We start from the raw sequence: 21,329 nt of genomic DNA on the forward strand, positions 1-21,329 counted from the left end.
TACAGTAAAAGCTGAACTATCTGAGCATCAGTGAGGCAAATAACAAAATAATAGACAATACTAACTGTAAATGCAAAGGGACAAATTAAAAAATTTTTAAAAAAATAATCTTTATTTACAGAATATATAACAATCTTAATAAAACATTCAAGTCATTACTTAAAAAATAATGACACTGTTTGAATATAACAAAGGGTGCAGTGCTCTTTTTTTGAAGCCACGTGTGTACAAAAGCATTTTATACAGCTTATATAGAGTATATGTATATTTTGTCTTTATAAGGAGTTGACGTTTAAAGCTACATCCCATCAGGAAACTTCTTGGTAGGGTGACACCGAAGCCTTCCTCAGACGATTAAGCTGAATCTTATCGTACACAGTCTGGGGCTAGAGGCGTGAGAAAAAAACAAGGTAAAATAATTCATTAAAAAAAACAATGTCACAATCAGATGCAAGACTGATTCAATCTCTCTGAGTAAGTTTAAATAGCAAAGGACAAATGTCACAAGTATAACGTCAAAGTCAAAGTCTGCTTTATTGTCAGTTCTGCCACATGTGAAGCACATACAGCGGACTGAAATTGTGCAACTCTAAGACCCGCAGTGCAATGAGTTAAACACTTACAATAAAAATATAAGTCAATAAATATGAATATAAAAACTAAGGCACATAACAGAAGTCGATGATGCAATGTTGCATAAGGTGGCAGGTTCTGCCCCGGGGGTTCTTCCCAGGTGCAAAATAAGATTTAAAAGAAGCCAAGAAATATAATAACATATAATATAAATGTCACAGATTGAAGTGACATAACAGATTAAAATGACATGTGTCAAAATGACATGTGTGACTGTGTGTCGGTGTGTGTCTGTATGTGTGCAGGAGTGCAACAGTTCCTGGAGGGTGAGCAGGGGGGTCAGAGTCCAGAGTTGCTGTGTGCAGGGAGCGAAAGGTTGCTGTACGTTGTTACGTCTGCCAGTGTCTGCTAATATTCTCCAACGGCAGACAGTGCAAATGATAATAGAGATGTGTCAGTGTAACTGTAATCTGCAACTATTTATATAACTGTGCAGTGCACATTTCCTGTTCGATCTGGCAAAAGATACATCTTAGCCGCGTGCTAAAGCTTGGAACTATTTTTAAGTCAATTTGCAAAGACCTATAAATACAAAGTGTTACTCTTACCCCAGGGGTCGCAGGGGTGACGCGTCTGCTATCGATGGTTTCATACAGAGAGCTAGGCTTCATCTGTAGGTTTTCATGTCCATGCATCGGGAAACAAAAGAAGGAAATGAGAAACAGGGAAGTCAAACAAAAATGTGCATCAGTTTCTAATTAGAACTCAAGCAGGAAATTTGTGCAAAGAAGATACATGCACCAATCAGCCAAAACATTAAAACCCTCAACTGGTGAAGTGAATACCTTTGAGGATCTCATTACAGTGTAATGTTCTTTTGGGGAGCCTGGGTCCTGGCATTTATGTGGATTTTACTACGATACGTAGCACCACCCAGACACTGCTGCAGATCAAGAACCACCCCCACAGAAATGGCAGGGGGGTGTTCCTGCATGTTCCTGGTGCCATGTGTGTTACCCGGGTAAACAACGCCCCCTGGCCATCAACGTGATGTTAACAAAAGCACGTTTTATCAGACCAGGCCCCCATTTTACGTTCCTCTGTGGACCAGTTGTGATGTTCACACGCCCTCTCTAGGCCCTCTCAACATGGACCCTGGCTGGTGTGCAGTTACAGTGTGTTCTGACACGTTTCTGTCACACACAGCATTAAGTTCATTCATTCATTCATCTTCTGTAACCGCTTGTTCCTGTTAAGGGTCGCGGGGTCTGCTGGAGCCTATCCCAGCGGCCATCGGGCGAGAGGCTGGGTAAACCCTGGACAGGTCTCCAGTCCATCGCAGGGCTAACACAGAGACAGACAACCATTCACACTCACACTCACACCTACGGCCAATTTAGAATCACCAATTAACCTAACCAGCATGTCTTTGGAAGGTGGGGGAAGCCAGAGTACCCGGAGAGAACCCATGCAGACACAGGGAGAACATGCAAACCTTACGCAGAACCCGGGACCTTCTTGCTCGCCTGTTAGATTGCACCACGCAGGCCAGACTTCACACACATCAATGAGCCTTTGGACGTCACCGGTACTACTACTGTCACCGGTTCACCACCTTTCCTTCCTTGATAGGTACTGACCAATGCATACCCCTCAAGAGAGGCAAGCAGCGGTCTAGCCACAGTGATCCTTGTCACTTGTCCATTTCCCACTTGCCACATCAGCTTTGATGACAAATGTTCTCTTGCTGCCTAAAACATCCCACCTTCTGACAGGTGCCAGGATAACCCGATAACAACGTGATTAACTTGACCAATGATTACAACCATAATGTTATGGCTGATCGGTGAACATACAAGTGTACTTACATCTTGAGGTGCAACATCACAGATGTCAGCGTACAACGTGATGTCCTGTGTGTCAGAGTCTGTTGGCACAATAACAAGTCGTTATTAACAATGGTGTTGTTCAAGCGTGTGACTGTTTATGTGAAGTCAAAAGTGGTCTAGATTTTCTTACCAGCATGTTTTTTCTGGCAGCGACAAACGACCACAGCTATTGCAACTATAATGACAATCATCCCGCAGCCTCCACCCGCCGCACTTGCAACCAAGACCCAGTTAACTGCTGCAGTGAACACACAAACAATTTACAATCACTAAATGAGGCTAAAATATAGGGATTTGACTGATACTAAATGAAGAGCCATTTGGGAGCCGTTTCGGAGCCATACAGGCCGGCTCTTCTGCCGAGGCAAAATAGCGTCATCTTTGAAAACAGCCGGACTTCCCATCACTACTACATATACCACAGTTTTAAATGTAGATTCATTCAGAATTTTCTCACACTGGGGAGATGGTAGCGATGCATTTTACATTAGCCAGTACTGATTGCTTTGTTGGAGCTGAGGAGGAAAGCAACAGCAGCAAAGAGGATCGAGCAGGCCACAGCAACTAGGACTAAGACTAAAATTAACAATGTAACTAGGATTCTGTGAATTTGCACTCTGTGATGGTCGGGAATTAGGAAATACAATCTCGGAGAGTCCAAGAAAAGTGTTTGATAATAATAATAGCTTCAAGAATTACAAGGATTACAGTCTAAAAAAGAATGTGAGGACACACTTGGATTAGCATTAGGTGTTGCTTCTCCTTGTTGGAGATGAAGAGAAAGGGCTGAGGGCAGACATGTATGTTGCCATACAGCTCTCGAACAAATATATGACAACTCTTGTCATATATTTGAAGCTTGTACATCTCATCTACCTTAATAATTGTTACTAGTTCAAAACTGTGGAAAATTTTCAGTACTTTTTTTTTAAACTATTTGTGAACACAAGTCTGGGACTCTCCAGACATTGTAGGGATACGTCACATGCTTGGGCGGCCACTGTCACAGACAGAAAGCGGCGCCAAAAATTCCCCATTGCAGCTTAAAAGTTTTAACTGGAAAACTGCAACATGATGTCATTGTTAAAGAAATTGTGATTTGTGGAAATGTGTGAATACACAGGTTGGTCTTTCTCAATAGTCTGACTAGTAAGTGTACGTCTGACTAGTCACATACTGCATTTGTGGACATCATCAATATAAATAGTAATAGTTATTGTCACATCTCCCGTACCACTATTTCATCGCAATAAAATAAACCACAATAACGTCATTGCAAATACCTGCTGTGTTCTTAGTATTGTTGCTGCACTTCTTGGTTATGACTGCAGATTGCTCACTGATGAAATTAGAAACTGTGCAGGTGAATGTGGTGTCTCCATCATCTGGCCAGAAGGTGTATTGCAGCTTGGGACCAGTTTGAGTTTGGCTCCCCACAGTCCACTTGTAGATGACGTCGTTGTTACTGTTGCACTCCAGTGAAACTGTGCAGGATCCATTTAAGGCATTTAAGGTGAAATTGTTCTCTTTCACACCAGGCTGCTGAGTTATGGGCTCTGATGGAGCAACAGAAAGAAACAGGATGAGGGTTACCTTCCACATTACCCTATGTATACGGTTTTGTAAATGTTTCATACAGATCTAGAACAACACAACAAAGTGACAATTCATAGCAGCAAACCAAGAAATCCTCTTGTGGACCCAAGTATTTAATGTATAGTGTTTTATCTTGGGGCTTAAATTAAAAGCTAGAGACAGAAAAAAAAAAATAATATTACTTTAACATGAACTTCATACACTGATCAGGCATAACATTATTAAGCCTATATTATATCGTGTAGGTCTCCCTTGTGCCTCCAAAACAGTTGTCAAAACAGAGGCCAGGTCAACGCCTTGTGCTGTTCTTCATGTTTTTTGAGTCGTTCCTAAACCATTTTTGTGTGTGTGTCTGTGTCAGGCTGCATCCTGCTGGGGATGGCTGCTGCCATCAAGGAGTGTCATTGCTATGGGGTGGGGGTGTCTGGTCTGGTCTAGGTGAGTGCTACATGTCTAAGTAACATCCACATGAATGCCAGGTCCAAAAGTTTCCCAGCAGAACAATGAACTGTCACAAGATGGTCAATGTTATTTACTTCTCCTGTCAGTGATCATAATGTGGTGGCTGATCGGCGTATGTAAAATCTGATAAAATGGCTTTTTACATGTCAAATCGTGCATCCCATCATATCCAATTATATCAGCATTATTAGCTTTGGCTTCAGGTACAACCTAAATTTAATGTAAATAGATTATGGTGGTGGAGAGAACACAGAAAACCTCAATAATAAAAAAACAAAAATACCATTGACTAGTCCTGTAGTATCCATTAACCCGTTATTTTGTTATATTCAATAATAAATTGTAATTTTGTCGACAGTAATTTGGTCCCTTGTATTGAAAAACAGAGGAATCTTACCATGAACATGCAGAGTGATCTTGACTGTATCTCTTTGTTGGTCGTTCACCTCAGAGACAAAGCTGAAATCACCTGAATCTTGAGTAGTCAGCTGTCTCACTGTTAAAGTATAGTTTTTGGTATCTTCGTCATATCTGCCCTTGAACCGATCAATTTTAGTTACATCTTGATCAACGCCTCCAATTCTGTATTTCCAAATAGCTGATGTAACCCCGTTAGTTGGTAGACATGATGAAAAGACCACGGTGTCTCCGACTTTTTTGTGGATGTCACGTTCAAAACTGGAAGCCTCTACATCTGAAACACACAAGCGAACAAGACAATAAGATATCAAATATAAAATGTTTTATTGTCCTCTGTAGATATTTAGTATTGTGTATAGATGTTATAATGTGAAAGAGGGGACGCAAAAGGAGCAAAAATCCTTAAAACCACGTTGTCTAGCGGAAGATAACATAAGCTACATCAGAAAAATAAAAATAAAAACAGAGAATACAAAATGAGAGCGACATCACATTTATAATATGCATGACATGACATTGCGTGAATGAAAACGCACACATGAATCATTTTCCACATGGGTTGCTCGCTGTCCACTGACAAACAATGACACTTTTGTCGTCAGTGAAAAGCGAACTTGAGATATTAGCCAGTGAACTCAACATAAAACGTATTAATAAAATGTGAGAGACAGGTGTCACTTATATGTGTCACTTGGTCGAGCTGCCGAGTGACAATTAAAAGCCAAAACTGCTGTTGTGGCTGTTCAAGTTCATTAACACCTGTTATTATTCACGACACAATTCGTAAGTGGGCAGTAGCTGATCATAGCTGTGTCATTTCTAAAGCAGAAAGTAAAACAAACGCACAGACGCTGACCGCAGGGGCAGAGGCGGTGCTATAGTTGGCGTTATTCTGCACTCATCACTTTCGGTCAGCCTGCTTTGTGGCTGCTTGTGGCAGAGGGCACCCAGGAAATGCTTCTACCTCTCCTGCCTGCCTTGCTGATGTAAGGTTTTAAACCCTAAGATCAACTCTCCTACTTCTGCAAATGTCCTGAAAAGGTCCACACCCCCACTGTAACTGTCAAAGCTCTTCTGGTTTAACATGAATATATGAACTGATATAATATATAATATGTACTGTAGGTACATTACAGTATCACAATAAGAGCAATGCTTTAAAGAAAACAACCAGGAAGCAACAGTAACATTAGGGTGACACAACCCTAAAGTGCTTTAAATGGGCTTTCAAGTAGATGCAGAGAATCTGCTGACGCTGAGTGTATCAGAAATGCAGAGCATGGCTAAAAATATAAAAATATAAACAAGATACAATATTTGACCATTCACAGTCAGACAAAAATACACAAACAAGTGAGGAGGACACAGTTTCAGTAAGCGCCATGAATATATGATTTTTTTCAAAACCGGATGGAACGTCTAATACTTTCTGAACCATTAACAATTGGTGTCAGTATTTAATCTTAGATGACACAGTTATCTATTTAGCTTTGAAGCCACAGGTGCGTTGCTGCACTGCTGCTCCGTAGGACTATTCCAAGGATGACGTGCAGTTTCCAGAAATTGCAAGCGCATATCCATTAACCTTTTTACAAACCAAATGTGCACGCACAACAAGCCCATACCAGAGGTCAACAGCGGCAAGCAACTGTTGCTCCTAACGGTAAAGAAAAATAGAAACATCTGCAAGTAGACGCGTACGTACTGATAAGGCACACCCAGAGAAGCGGCAGAGCACTGAAGAAGCAGATCGGGCAACGAAGGCGACCACCAACCATGACTGTGGGGAGAGGAAAAGCATCTGTTTCCTCTTCTGGCTCTCAAACTGAGCTATGACAAGTTAGCATAGAAAAAAAGTAGAGAGGGTGGAGAGTGGGGGAGGTTCCAGGCAAGAAGGAAGAAGTGGTCTCTGGCCTGTGACATACAACGAGATTAAAGTAGACACGTTAGACAAGAATCGATTATTTTTTTTTGTGACAAAACTATAAAAGGTACAGAACATATAAAAACAGCCTCATGAGAATGTTTGCTTTAAGCTACGGTGTTCTCAGCCTCATGTTGCACAAATTCAGTCCTATTTTGACTGCACTCAAAACCACATTTGTATTTTGACCGTATCTGGGCTAGATGTGACGATATGATGAGCGTCCACATCTAATAACCTTTCATCTGGCAGGCATCAGGCGTCCCTACATAAGCAGATGCTGAAAAGCGTACAGCAAAGCAAAGCTGTGAGGGGACAGCAGCAGCACTCTGGGCAAGCTGCAGAGGGCTGATGGAAGCTGAAGGCTGAGTTGTGACAGTCATGAACGAACCGGATCTATTGGCCGACTCTTTAAAACGGGCGACAGGAACCGAGTTGCGGTTGTGAGTCACTATTTTTCCTTTGTTTTTTTTTTGTTGGTGAAGGAGCTGGTATAGTGGTGAGCATAGCATAGGACCAGTGTTTGCTTCCCAGTTAGTGCAAATGTGGTTACTGAATTTCTCACGCAATAACTGAAGCATCTGTCTAGAATCTATATTTTAGATATAGACAGACTCAGAACCAATTCTTTCCCTATCACAGTGCTCATTTCGAGGATAATATACCCCCAGACTGGCATCTTAAAATATCAAAATGAGCCAGTCTTTTGAGCGGCTCTTTTAAAGGAACGGAGCCACATGATCCGGCTCCCTTCAAAGAGCCATAAATCCCATCTCTAAATGAGGCGTCCGTATTGTTCTGTAATTATGCCACTGAAACACTCGGCAACAACTGGTCAGTTGTGTTGAGTTTCACTCTGCATTTCACACAATGGCGAGTTGAACCGAGCGGCTCATGCAGGAGCGGAAGATAGATGGTTTGTGGCCGTCTGTATGAGTCTGAACAAAGGGGAACTTTCTGTGCTTGTCCAGCCGCTAAGTCACTTTTACAACGAAATGCATTTCGGACCAGTCGCAGCTGTTAGGGTCCGGAGCTACGTCGAAGGCCGTGGTACTATAAATTATGCTCTAGTCCTACTGAGCTTCAGATATCTGTCAGGCATGCAAACTTTCTCCGCGATAAGGACATGATTTCAGTCGAGAGCACGCATGGTTTAAATTTCTCCGAAGATGATATCAAGTATGAAACCTCAAAAGCTCAACCATGACAGACAAGTGTCAAACTATAAAGACCGCACGGGCTACTTTCCACCGCACGCTCTTAAATAACTTCAAATTTTCTTGTTCTCCTTTGGCTGCGCATGAGGCCTGTCACTGCAACCATTTAAAGCAGAAAGGCTTCAGCAAAGACAAGCGTTAACACAAGAGGAGGAAGCAAACCACACAGAACCAAGATAAAAGTTGAAAAAAAACCCCAAAACACTGCACATCACACATGCAAGGCAATGCTCCTGCAAGAAAAAGAAAAAAAAACGCGAGGGGCAAGGCTAATATGCTTGTTTAGCTCTGTCTAAATAGCAATCAGGAAGTAACTTTGTTGTGAGGACCACATGTCTGCGCTAAGCGTGTGTTTATGTACGCCTTCAGTACTTCCCTCTGGTAGATTGTGTAGCTGCTAGAAAGATACCACTGATAACAGTCTAGTTCTGCTTCAGTTCTGAGATGTCATTTATTTATTTATATTAAGTATAGATGAAAAAGTGTGTTGCACATAGTTTGGATGTCATGTGATGATGGGACTCTTCACCAAGCACTGTAACACCTGTCACCACTGCATCAGTGGGACGCTGTGGTTTAACTGTGTGAGAGTGAAGAAAAAAAAGAAAGATTATGGGTGCCCCGCGTCTAAACAACATCCGTGGTGTCTGTAACTTGAAGTGCAAAGGTAGCGGTCAGTGTACAGCATGCAATGTAACTTTTCATTTCTCATGAACTTCAAGGAAATGGTGCGTGCGCAGATAAAAAACCAGTCACCAAAAAAGAACCGCAGTGAAGCTTCCCACTCAGCAGCCGCTACGTGGGCTGTGTTTTACACCTCACACAACTATCTCACATTCACTTCCTCCGCACATTCGAACCCTTCGAATGACCAGCAAATAGTGCTTTTGTAAACGCCGTGACACAGCTAGCCGGAGTGCTGGCCTTATTGACCACCTGAATTTCACCAGACTCATCTTCTCACATCTGTCATGTCTGTTTTGGCGAGTTTTAAATAACATCACAAATCAGAGAAAACTGTACTCAAGTTTCGACTTCCTCGGGGTGTTTGCATGAGCGATTGCATAATTTTGTGTAAAAGTTGTTTTCAGTCACGCTTTAACCACAGTTGGGCATGCCATTCAGGATAGACGGCCAACTGCTCAGGGCCTCGGGCCATCAGGTGGCCCCCTCAGGCCATCAGGTGGCCCCCGAGGCACAGTCATGACAGTGAACTACAGTCACACTTAATAGAACAGAGAAATCATTTCTACACCCTGAGGTTCCATGAAAAACCCATGTCCCTTTGCTCACTAGTTCACATTGTACAACATGTTATAACACCCTACATAAGGTTAACCTGACATGTTAGTGATACTAGGTGATTTCCCTTTTCTCAAAATACCAAGTGGATAGCATGAGTCTATAGCTATTCTAAGATCTTATGATGAAGTGGACAACGCTGCTCTTATCTCTGCAATACCATTTTTCTATTTCAAGCAAGGTGTTTTTTCACTTATTAAAATAGTCTTTGGGCACTAAACAGAATCAACTCCAGGCCTTTCAAGGGAATACTTACTGAAACTCTCAAGTGCACCATTAACATGTCCGCTAACGCTTCGAAAGAAGAAGTGACACATTACCAGTAAATCGACGCTGACCTGTGAGTCATTAAAGAACGAGAACCAAGACAGTACGGACATGTTTTCACCAGCACACCCTGACCCTTTGACTGCGTTACAAAATGTCTGAAACACAAACCAGATCAGTTAGATTTATTACAATTACAGATTTATTTATTCTACAGTGTTTCTACTAGGTTTGGGCTTCATTACACAGTTATATTAAAATGACAACAAAAAAGAATCTAATTTGTATTACTGGGAGTAGAATATTTATATTATTGTAAGGAAGCTCATTTGTTCACTTGTACTTATACGTTATTTGGTACAATGTACACAGGATCAACTTTGCCTCACAGATGCATCTGCAGAGACGTTTGAGAACAACCAACCACACCAACCAAGCACAACTGGAAGGAAACCACAGTGCACCATCATGTGGCTGGATATGTAAAATTGCAAGCATGAGAAAATCATACCAGTATTTCTAACACTGCTAAAGGTTAAGACGTAGAAATTAAAAAAATAAAAATAATTCTATCTACACAGTTAAACACAGGATTTTCTTTGGTTGACTTTTAGCTCATTTGTCTCTAAGGCATTTATTGTGCAGTAGCTCTATGAAGCAATAACCTGGGTTCAGTCTCTCAGCACTTCAGCTTTCAGCTATGTACACTGATCAGGCATAACATTATGACCACCTTCCTAATATAGTGTAGGTCTCCCGTTGTGTCTCCAAAACAGTGGTGACTCATCAGAGAATGGACATGGGCCTTCTGAGGGTGTCCTGTGGTGTCTGGCAACAGAATGTTGTTAGTGGGGGGCCTTTGGGTCCTATGGGTTGAGGGGAGGGGCCTCTGTGGATCATCCCACAGATACTTGATCAGTTTGGGATCTAGTGAATTTGGAGGCCAGGTCAACACCTTGTGCTTCTTCTTCATGTTTTTTTTTAGTTGTTCCTAAAGTGTTTTTGTGTGTGTGTCTGTGTCAGGCTGCATCCTGCTGGGGATGACTGCTGCCATCAAGGAGTGTCATTGCTATGGGGTGGGGGTGTCTGGTCTGGTCTAGGTGGGTGCTACATGTCTAAGTAACATCCACATGAATGACAGGTCCAAAAGTTTACCAGCAGAACATTGGATTGTTACAAGATGGTTAATGTTAACTTCTCCTGTGGGTGGTTTTAATGTTGTGGCTGATCGGTGTAAGCCTGTCTGTAGGATATGCTGGCTGTAAAGAAGCTATCCATTCAATCCAATCCATCCAACGCACATTTCTGTGTAATTTTCAAACACATGACATGACACATGCAGGAAGAGCATGACAAGACATGTAAGACCTCACATTTGCTAATAGATGACCTGGTTAGTCAGGTTCTGGGCTTTAACATTAGATTTGTTGATCTAATCATCAGTTACTGTATCCTAAATTTATGCACTAGCTCGTCGACTTGCCATTTTTTTTTTGTCACCATTCTTGTACAGGCTTTACTTAACAGAGTTCAAGGCTTTCCACTTTGATAAAAAAAAAAAAAAGTCAAAGAAAAATGCTGATGCGTGAATATGGTCTACTTGTGTCGTTTCATGAGGCCAAGATGCCGCGATCAGTATCAGTGGGTCAACTGATAGTTCCTCTAACAGAGACTGTTCCCACAGTAACTGACACTTTAAACACCACAAATGCTCCGTACCCATAGTTTGGCTTATTATAATTATAATTATTTATAATCTGTTAATAATTCAACAGCATTGATACCTTTTCCAGGATTACCAGAGGTTTCCGCTGTTTCATAGACGGCACCATCACCTGCAAGCCAATGATAATTAAGTTAAAGTCACATCAGTGAATATTAATGAGTGAACTGCTGTTTCCTCAACCTTTCCATGCTACTGTATCTGACCAGAAGGGGCAGTATAGATGGAAGACTCACCTGGAGGAGGGAGGAGTACACATGCTGTTGACTTTCATCCTGGTTGACCGTTTCAAAAGACAAGTGTCATCACTTTGTGTTCATTTTCTTACGTTCTTGCATAATAAAATATGCAAATAGCTAGCTGATATCAGTGACAAAACCTCTCACCCTTTGACTTTGTGTAGTGAAGTAGCACGAGCAGCAGCAGAATAATCAGAACTCCAATCAACATCCTAATGATGAGTAAGACAGAAGAAGAGCTGGACACTGCAATAATAAATAACAAGTGTAGTCAGTAACGTTCTTATAAGACACACACACACACACACACACACACACACACACACACACACGCACACCCACACACACACACGCACACACACCCACACAAGTGAATGCATTCTTTCTTTCCTTGTGTCCATTTGAATGACGCAGCTCCCTCTAGAGTTATTTGTCTGCTGTTGTTGCAAGTTTGTTTCAGTGCAAACTAAATTCATTCTTTGACTTAGACTTAGACTTCTTTAATGTCCATAAAACTTACATAAAATGGAAAATTGTCTTTGACAGTGACATAAAGACATACAAGCAACACACACACATCACAGACAGCACTATGCACAATAAATAGATGAATATAGTATATAGGAATATATTGAATAATATTTACAGGTGAAATACTGTGAACTCAGATAACTTATTTTCAAATACCTGCTGTGTTCTTAGTATTGTTGCTGCACTTCTTGATTATGGCTGCAGATTGCTCACTGATGAAATTAAAAACTGTGCTGTGTCTCCATCATCTGGCCAGAAGGTGTATTGCAGCTCGGGACCAGTTTGAGTTTGGTTCCCTACAGTCCACTTGTAGGTGACGTCGCCGTCACTGTTGCACTCCAGTGAAACTGTGCAGGATCCATTTAAGGCATTTAAGGTGAAATTGTTCTCTTTCACATGAGTGATGCTGAAAAACTAGTTCATGCATTTGTATCTTCCAGGCTGGATTACTGTAATTCATTACTGTCTGGCTGTCCAAATAGCTCTTTAAAAAGCCTCCAATTGATTCAAAATGCTGCTGCAAGAGCATTGACAGGAATTAGCAAGAGAGATCATATTACTCCAGTTTTAGCTTCTCTTCATCAGCTCCCTTTAAAGTCTAGAAAAGAATTTAAAATCCTCCTCCTTACATACAAGGCCATTAAAGGCCTAGCTCCATCATATCTTAAAGACCTCATTGTACCATATCATCCCAACAGATCACTTCGGTCTCAAAGTGCAGGCCTACTTGTGGTTCCTTCAAAAAATACAATAGGAGGCAGAGCTTTCAGCTATCAGGCTCCTCTCCTGTGGAACCAGCTCCCAGTTTGGGTTCAGAAGGCAGACACCCTCTCTACTTTTAAGGTCAGGCTTAAGACTTTCCTTTTTGATCAAGCTTCTAATTAGGGCTGGACTGAACCATCCCTTAGTTATGCTGCTATAGGCCTAGGCTGCTGGGGGACGATGCACTGAGCACATGTCCTCTTCTCTCTTCTCTCTCACATCCTCCACTTTCTTCTCTCTGGCACCGAGCTCTTATCCTCTAACTTCCTATCTACTACTAGTCATGTAGTTCTGTGCTGTTACTGTATGGCATGTTAACTGCTGTGTGTCCCTCTCCCCCCTCCTCCTCACGTATGTTTTAGTCAGATGTATGTATCTATGACAGATGTATGTTTATCTCGTTTCTCCTGTTGTTCTCTTCTCTCTTGTTTCTGTCTGTACCCGGCTGGCCTTAGGCAGATGGGTCCCTCCATATGAGCTGGGTTCTGCTCAAGGTTTCTTCCTGTTAAAAGGGAGTTTTTCCTTGCCACCGTCGCCTTCAGGCTTGCTCTGGGGGTTTCAGGCCGGGTTTTGTAAAGCGTCTTGAGACAATTTGTATTGTTATTGACGCTATATAAATAAAATTGAATTGAACTGAATTGAATTGAATTGAACAGAATTGAACTGAGGCTGCTAAATTATGGGCTCTGATGAGACAGGAAGTGGAGAGAGTAATTAAAAACATCAGAACACAGTGACAAATCCTCCTTGGATTCAGTCATGTTAGACTAATAACTCACATGTAACAATACGAGTGGGATATCAGTTTGGATTGATTATTGTTTGAGAATAAATCAGCAGAGGAATCTTACCATGAACATGCAGAGTGATATAGACTGTTTCTCTTTGGTAGTCGTTCTTCTCAGAGACAAAACTGAAAACACCTGAATCTTGACTAGTCAGCTGTCTCACTGTTAAAGTATAGTTTTTGGAATCTTCGTCATCTGCCCATGAACTGATCAATTTTAGTTACATCTTTATCAACGCCTCCAATTCTGTATTTCCAAATAGCTGATGTAACTCCTTTAGTTGGTAGACATGATGAAAAGACTACGGTGTCTCCGACCTTTTTTGTGGATGACACGTTCACAACTGGAAGCCTCTACATCTGAAACACACAAGCGAACAAAGAAACACAAGTATCAATATCAAATATTACATTTGATCGCCCAAAATGTAATTGAAAGCATGTCCAGTTTAATTAAAAGACAGAGAGAAGGCAGATTAGACAATGAGAGCGTGTGTGTGTGTGAGTTTTTGGGTTTTTGGGTCTAGTAAAGGAACAATTTAGAAAAGCAACAACAAAAAAAAATAAATAAGTGAAAATTTATGAATGAAATAAGGCTCAGTATCAGTTATGTCTATGCATGTGTATCAGGAAGACCAGCTGCAGAATGAGAAAAAAAACAACTAAAAAAACATGACTTTCAACCTGTTGTGGCTGTGAATCCCAGCGGTGCGTTATCAGCTGCCACTGGCCTGAACTCAGTTGTAAATGTGGTTCACACTTAAATCAACCCCCACTTCCTTGTTCCTGTCAAAGCTATTACTCTGAACTATTGTAGTGGACTCTAATGCAGTGTTTTTCAACATTTCTTGAGCCAAGGTACATTTTTTTCATTGAAAAAATCACAAGGCACACTACCAACCGAAAATGTTAAAAAAATGAAACTCTGTAGCCTATATTAACAATATAAAATCATTCTTGTCAAAGTGTCTTGAACAGGAATCAAATAAACACAAAGAAAAAAGTCTTATATACATATATATATATATATATATATATATATATATATACACAGACAGATATATATACACAGACACTTGGCAATGGTATATTATTTGCAGGTAATAATTAATTTGTTTTCAAAAAATGTTTTTAAGACTAATTAGGTGAAATTGGATAATTTCCCACGGCACACCTGACGATCTCTCACGGCCAGTGGTTGAAAAACACTGCTCTAATGAGTGTTGGTGTGTGTAGCATGTACTGTACTAAAGTAGGTTATACCTGTCTCTGTTGTGGACATGGTCTCATTAAATAAGACTGTTGCATTGTGCTAGCTTGTTTAGTGTCTTGGTTTGTAGTGAGGTGGTTTGAAGCAGGAAGCAGTGGACACACTGGGTAGAAACTGTTTGTGACTCTTGAAATGCTATAAATAGTTGCACTATGAAGAAGTAACACTATCTACACTTTGATGCAAACAACCAGGAAGCAACATCAACAAAAAGACTGACCCATGACTGAACTGACTTTCATGTGCATGCAGATGCTGCAGAAATTTACACTGTGTACCAAAAATGATAAAGTATTATTGCAGACATGGAGCCACGAGATACAGTAGTATGCCATTCATTAAGTTACAATCCCTAGAATGAGTGTGTTTAAGTCTTTTACTGGTGCTTCTTTTAAAGTCAGCATCCGGCATTTGAAACACAGATTAAACATACTGTAAGTCCAGTAGGTCATATTATTTCCTAAAATGACAAGTACATACTGTATGCAGAAAATCCTAAATCCTGCAGTCTGGATCTACAAGCTCTATCCTAAGCACATATCAGAGCATCACATGCTTGAGAGAAACACATATTCCTCTTTGTAACATTGTCCCGTGTTCATAAAAACTTTATAAATCAATAAAAGTGGTGTACGTACCATGGAGGCAGACCACGAGAAGCAGAACAACACTGTAAGTTGAGAGGCCGCTCAGGCAGCGAAGCAGACAGCACACCATCTCTGACGGAAGAAGAACAGCTTTTGTTTTCTGCTGAGGTCTATGAAACTGTGACTAGTTAAAGATAGCACAGAAAAAAAGACAGGAAGTAGAAGAAGCCCCCCCCCACACACACACACAACTTGCGAGAGTGACACCATCATACTGTCATACAATGAAAGCTCCATGTACATCCTACTGTTTCTTTTCTTTTAATGAATGACACCATTGATCATTGGTGTTTACTCAGAAAGGTACGAGAGAAAAAAAAAATAACTCTTGAACTTTAAAGCTACCACACTGAACTTGCTGCACTCCCTCATTAAGAATTCTAACACATTGCTGATAAGAACTAGAGGCAGCGCAACTGAGTGTGTCTCCATCCTGTGGCCAGATGATGTATTGCAGTTTGGGGACAGCCCACCTGAGGGTGACACTGCCATCAGAGGTTTCACTGCACCCCGGCAAAACTGTACAGGATGCTTTTGTGACATCCCGGGTGAAACCGAGTGAAGACAGGCTGCTGAGTTAGGGCTTCTAATGAGACAGTGAGCAGGGAGGGTAGTCAGGGTAATTACTTCCTCTGACTGAGTTTCATGTCGTACCTGGCTGTAAACTGATTGTATATTCTGAGTGTATTCACATACTGAGGGCTGCCTGCAGAACAGTGAGATAAATGAATGTATTCAAGAACACCACAACATTTATTAATAAACTTGAATTTTACTCCTGTTCCCTGTAGATCTGTGATTGTTGCAGCAGCAGAACCTGATTCACGTAAACACCAGTACACCGCATTATGGTGTCATTAACTGTATACACATTCAGATCTATTCATTCATTTCAAAGTGGCAGTGTGTGTGAAGGCTAATGCAGATTCACAGAAAAGAATATCACTGAATACAAAAGCTAAACATGTCATCACCAACAGTTCTGTCGTTGGTGCCAACAGTTTCCCTTTTCTGGAGTCAGAAATACACTACCGGTCAAAAGTTTTAGGACACCCTAATTTTTCCACACGAAGTGGGTTAACAATTTAAAGCTGTTCTGCAGCAATGAAGGTTGAATCAGCCTTGAAAGCTGGTGCTACTAATTCCTACAGGTGTTCCAACTTTTCTTCATTACTTACAACCCCCTGTGCCTGTATAAAAGCAGACAGAGGGGGCATACACAAAAGCATACAAATTTGTATTTTGGAAGTAGAATATTTATATTATTGTAACAAAGCTCATTTGTTCACTTATACATTATTTGGCACAATGTACACAGGATCAGGGGTCATGTTAACCGAAAATTTTCCGTCATTGACCTTTTTTTTGTTTTTTAAAAATCTGAAGGCCATCTGTCATATTGACAGATTGCAATTCACACCCCTGACCACTTGGTGGCGAGTGACGTTATTAATTGGCTTTTGTCTCTAATCGCAGTTTGCATTCCAAACATCGCGGAACTTTTGACAGTGCACGATTTCCCGATACACCGATTACACTGATGCACACGTCAGAGCTCGGCTAACCGTCTATGTCTATGTCTATGCGGCTAACGGCTACCAAAATGGAGGAATCAGATGAAAGCAGGTTGCTCGGGCTGATGGAAGATTTATTTTAAAAAACGACCTGATGGAAGCTTTGATAAAAGCAGAGTTTTGAGAACATGCCACAGAAGCACTTCAACCCTAAGGTACCATCTAAGTCTTAGAAGGTATGCGGTGGTATGCTCTTAGATCATCTAAGAGCTTAGCGGATCTAAATATCGTCTGAACGACTCCAAATGATACCAAATTTATATGGGTGAGTAAAGTACCACATTATGCCAGAAATAAGGTCCAGGTTGTAAAAAACAGTATTTCCCCTTTAAATGAGGAGGTTCGAAGCTATAAACATTTGTATGACTTGTCTTTGGCGAAAGTTTTAGTTGCCATTGTTGAAAGTGAAGCAGGAAGTGAAGACAAAAATAAACCTGACTGGCCAAACAGACACAGCGCCGACTAGCGTGTGGGTGGGGTTGTTACAGAGCGAGCCAGACTGACGAGTGCATAAATTTAAATGGCTCGCACCGGCTTGGCTACGTGCGTAGGTCACGGTGATATGTCCTGCAGAGGCATAAACTGTGCTTGAGTAACAGAAGTCACCAAAAGTTTCCTTGCATAACACTGTGTTATCACAAGATGGTCAGTGATATGTACCTCTCCTGTCAGTGGTTTTAATGTCGTGGCTGATCGGTGTAAGCCTGTCTGTAAGATATGCTGGCTGTAAAGAAGCTATCAGAGGTGGCAAAAGTATTCACATTCTGTACTTAAGTATGGATACTTGTGTAAAAAAATACTTGGGTAAAAGTAAAAGTACTGATTCAACTCCTTTACTCAAGTAAAAGTAAGAAAGTACAGGCTCTGAAATTAACTTAAGTAAAAAGTAAAAATGATTTTGCCATTAATGAAACAATTCATCCGTTAATAATTTTGCAAAATGAAAAAGTTCTAACAGAATAATCTAGACTTAATTGACCACATGTCCTGCATGAGCATCTGGATAATTTTTAATAGTAAACTGAGGGTTACTGGGTTGTTGTTTTTAAACCGCTAGTGTTAGCTGTAAACTATCAAAACAGTGTGTTTCCATAGCATTGCTAACGTTGTAAACTAGCTTCCAAAAAATCCTCAAAAAGCTAATGATAGCAACAGAAACCACACTATACCTGAATTAGTTTTTTTCACATTAGACCAGTAGTTCTCAAATTGTGTGATCAGGTGGACTTTCAGTGTTACTGTCTTTAATGATGCTTGAACGATAAACAAGCCTCCAGTCACTAGGTGGCAGCAGAGCTCAAACCAATCAACAGGCTGCCTGTTCAAAACAGTAGAAAAAAGAACACAGGAAGCGCATCGTAGACTTTCCTTCTCTAGTCTGATGCTCTAGTCATGTCCGATCATGTCATGTCTTTTACGTCTTGTCATCCGTGGAGGTTAAAAAAGTAACGAGCCTGTTTTTCATATGTAAGGAGTAGAGAGTACAGATATCTGTGTACAAATGTTGGGAGTAAAAGTAAAAAGTCATCAGAAAAAGAAATACTCAAGTAAAGTACAGATAACTGAAAAATCTACTTAAGTACAGTAACGAAATATTTGTACTTCGTTACTTGCCACCTCTGGAAGCTATCCATTCAATCCATTCAATCCAATCCATCCAACACACATTTCTGTGTAATTTTCAAACACATGACATGACACATGCAGGAAGAGCATGACAAGACATGTAAAACCTCACATTTGCTAATAGATGACCTGGTTAGTCAGGTTCTGGGCTTTAACATTAGATTTGTTGATCTAATCATCAGTTACTGCATCCTTTCTAAATCCTTTTGAGCATCTTTGCAAATGTATGCACCAGCTTGTCAACTTGTCATGTTTTTGTCACCATTCTTGTGCAGGCTTTACTTCAAGGCTTTCCACTTTGATAAAAATAAGTCAAAGAAAAATGCTGACGCGTGAATATGGTCTGCTTGTGTCGTATGAGGAAACCATGAGGCCAAGATGCTGAGATCAGTATCAGAGGGTCAGCTGATAGTTCCTCTTACAGAGACTGTTCCCACAGTAACTGACACTTTAAACACCACAAATGCTCCGTACCCATAGTTTGGCATATCTGCATAAAGTCCATCGCATTTGAGGGAGATGTGACGTTATCTGGTGATCCTCTTTATATAATATGTTTTCAATTATAATTACTGTTGAATTAATTGTAATTATTTATAATCTGTTAATAATTGAACAGTTTTATACTTTTTCAAGGATTATCAAATCACTGTTTCATAGACGGCACCATCACCTGCAAGCCAATGATAATTAAGTCACATCAGTGAATATTAATGAGTGAACTTCTGTTTCCTCAACCTTTTCATGCTACTGTATCTGACCAGAAGGGGCAGTATAGATGGAAGACTCACCTTGGAGGAGAGAGGAGTACACATGCTGTTGACTTTCATCCTGGTTGACCGTTTCAGATCGTTTGAGCCTGAAAGGATGAGAATGTGAAACGTGGAGTAAAAGCAAGAAATGTATACCTTCAAGTTACTGCAGTGATACTGGAAACGAAAGAAGAGAGGGATGCACCAACCTGTTACAAAAGACAAGTGTCGTTACTTTCTGTTCATTTTCTTATGTTCTTGCATAGTAAAATATGCAAATAGCTAGCTGATATCAGTGACAAAACCTCTCACCCTTGGACTTTGTGCACTCGGAAAACTGAATTTCAAATACCTGCTGTGTTCATTCTTGCCACAAGCTCTTGGTGCTGCAGCCTTGAGATGGCATTGTCAACGTGTAGTAGGTTTGAAAACGCTATCTATTTAGTTTTATATGTGAACAGGCACCCCCTTATTTTTTTGATAATAATTGAACTATTCTAACAATGACACTTACTGACATTTTATACAGACATTTAGATTTACATCAAGGTACTACACGTTTACGCCATAGGTGGTGTTATAGTACTGCTGTGGATTCATTAGGGAGCCTCTAGCTATCTAGCTTTGCTCATGCGCAGCTCAGAATAAATGGCTTCAGGCATGAGCAAGACGCTAACTTTGGTCCTCTCTCTAATTATTCACAGGTAAATGGTAAAACATATTTTTCTGAACTGTGTATGGTTCAATGTCTAATGTGGAAGCTTCGGAAGTGTTGGGTAATGCCGTGACATGATTTTGAGACACAAAGTATAAGCTCGTTTTGTAGTTAATTGTCCCGATGTGTATCGGCGAGCTGAATTGTTTTAAGAACTTCTGTTTTCACTGTAGCATTGTTAGTATGAGTTTAAGTGACATTAGCCTTCAGTAACATGACAAAATGTGTTAAGCTAGTGTTAGAGGATCAGCTAGCAGTGAGTAACCAGCGTTAAGAGAAATGCTACGTTCATTATGTTCATGTTTCCGGCGTGATGCAGTCATTTGTTAAACGCTGTTCTTAAAGAAGCACGTACAGGTGTGTGTGTATGTGTGTGTGTGTGTGTGAGAGAGAGAGAGAGAGAGAATGATCATAACCTGTCGGGTTATTGTAGAAACGTTTTGTTTGTATGATGCTAGTGTAAGATGAGTTAAGCAGGATTGTATGTGGAATTTATGTGCAGTTATATTTATCTCGGCAGAATGCTTTACTCTTTATTATTATTAACTATTTTGGTCATGAGTTTACATTCACTATTCAGAGAGTTAAGAAGAAATGTGATTGTGAATTGCTGATAACTGTGTATCAGAATAAAACGGCGTCAGGCATGAGCAAGACGCTAACTTCGGTCCTCTCTCTAATTATTCACAGATTCACGACATATTATTTTATGTGTATATTGGTTACGCAGCGCTTCCTAGCCTGTGTAACCCTTGCTGCCGGTCCAGATATCCCCTAGGTCTGGTGCCGGTCTTCTGCCTTTCATGCTCTGCCTGTCCGGATCTTGGCACCAGCATTCCTGACCAATTGGTCACTTGACTGTCTGATTTCCAGGACCGGCCTGGACTTCTCAAGTCTGTACCCTGTGGAGATTTTTTTCAGTGGCAGCTGGAGTGCATTTCTTCCAAAAATAGAAGCATCAGACAGGCATCTAGGGAATCCAAACCACTTACGAATGTAGTTGTTGGCCTTGGCATCCAGTTTTGTGACTGTGGTTGATGTGATTTCGGACAT

The 21,329-nt window shown here is 40.8% G+C and overlaps 1 protein-coding gene across 1 annotated transcript; it reads right to left on the reverse strand.

The window, feature by feature from the left end:
- Positions 1-226: 226 nt before the first annotated feature.
- On the reverse strand, positions 227-21,329 carry LOC311486515 (uncharacterized protein; the record flags this gene model as incomplete). The annotated part of the gene is made up of 8 exons (XM_084542387.1): positions 227-386; positions 1,182-1,244; positions 2,442-2,500; positions 2,593-2,700; positions 3,746-4,018; positions 4,918-5,214; positions 19,601-19,668; positions 21,262-21,329. The coding sequence occupies 8 exons, from the start codon at positions 21,327-21,329 to the stop codon at positions 309-311; spliced, it is 1,014 nt and encodes a 337-aa protein (XP_084398513.1). The 3' UTR covers positions 227-308.

The sequence above is a fragment of the Chelon labrosus genome, assembly GCF_963514085.1.
Source record: "Chelon labrosus genome assembly, chromosome: 1".
In the NCBI taxonomy this organism is placed as follows: Eukaryota; Metazoa; Chordata; class Actinopteri; order Mugiliformes; family Mugilidae; genus Chelon; species Chelon labrosus.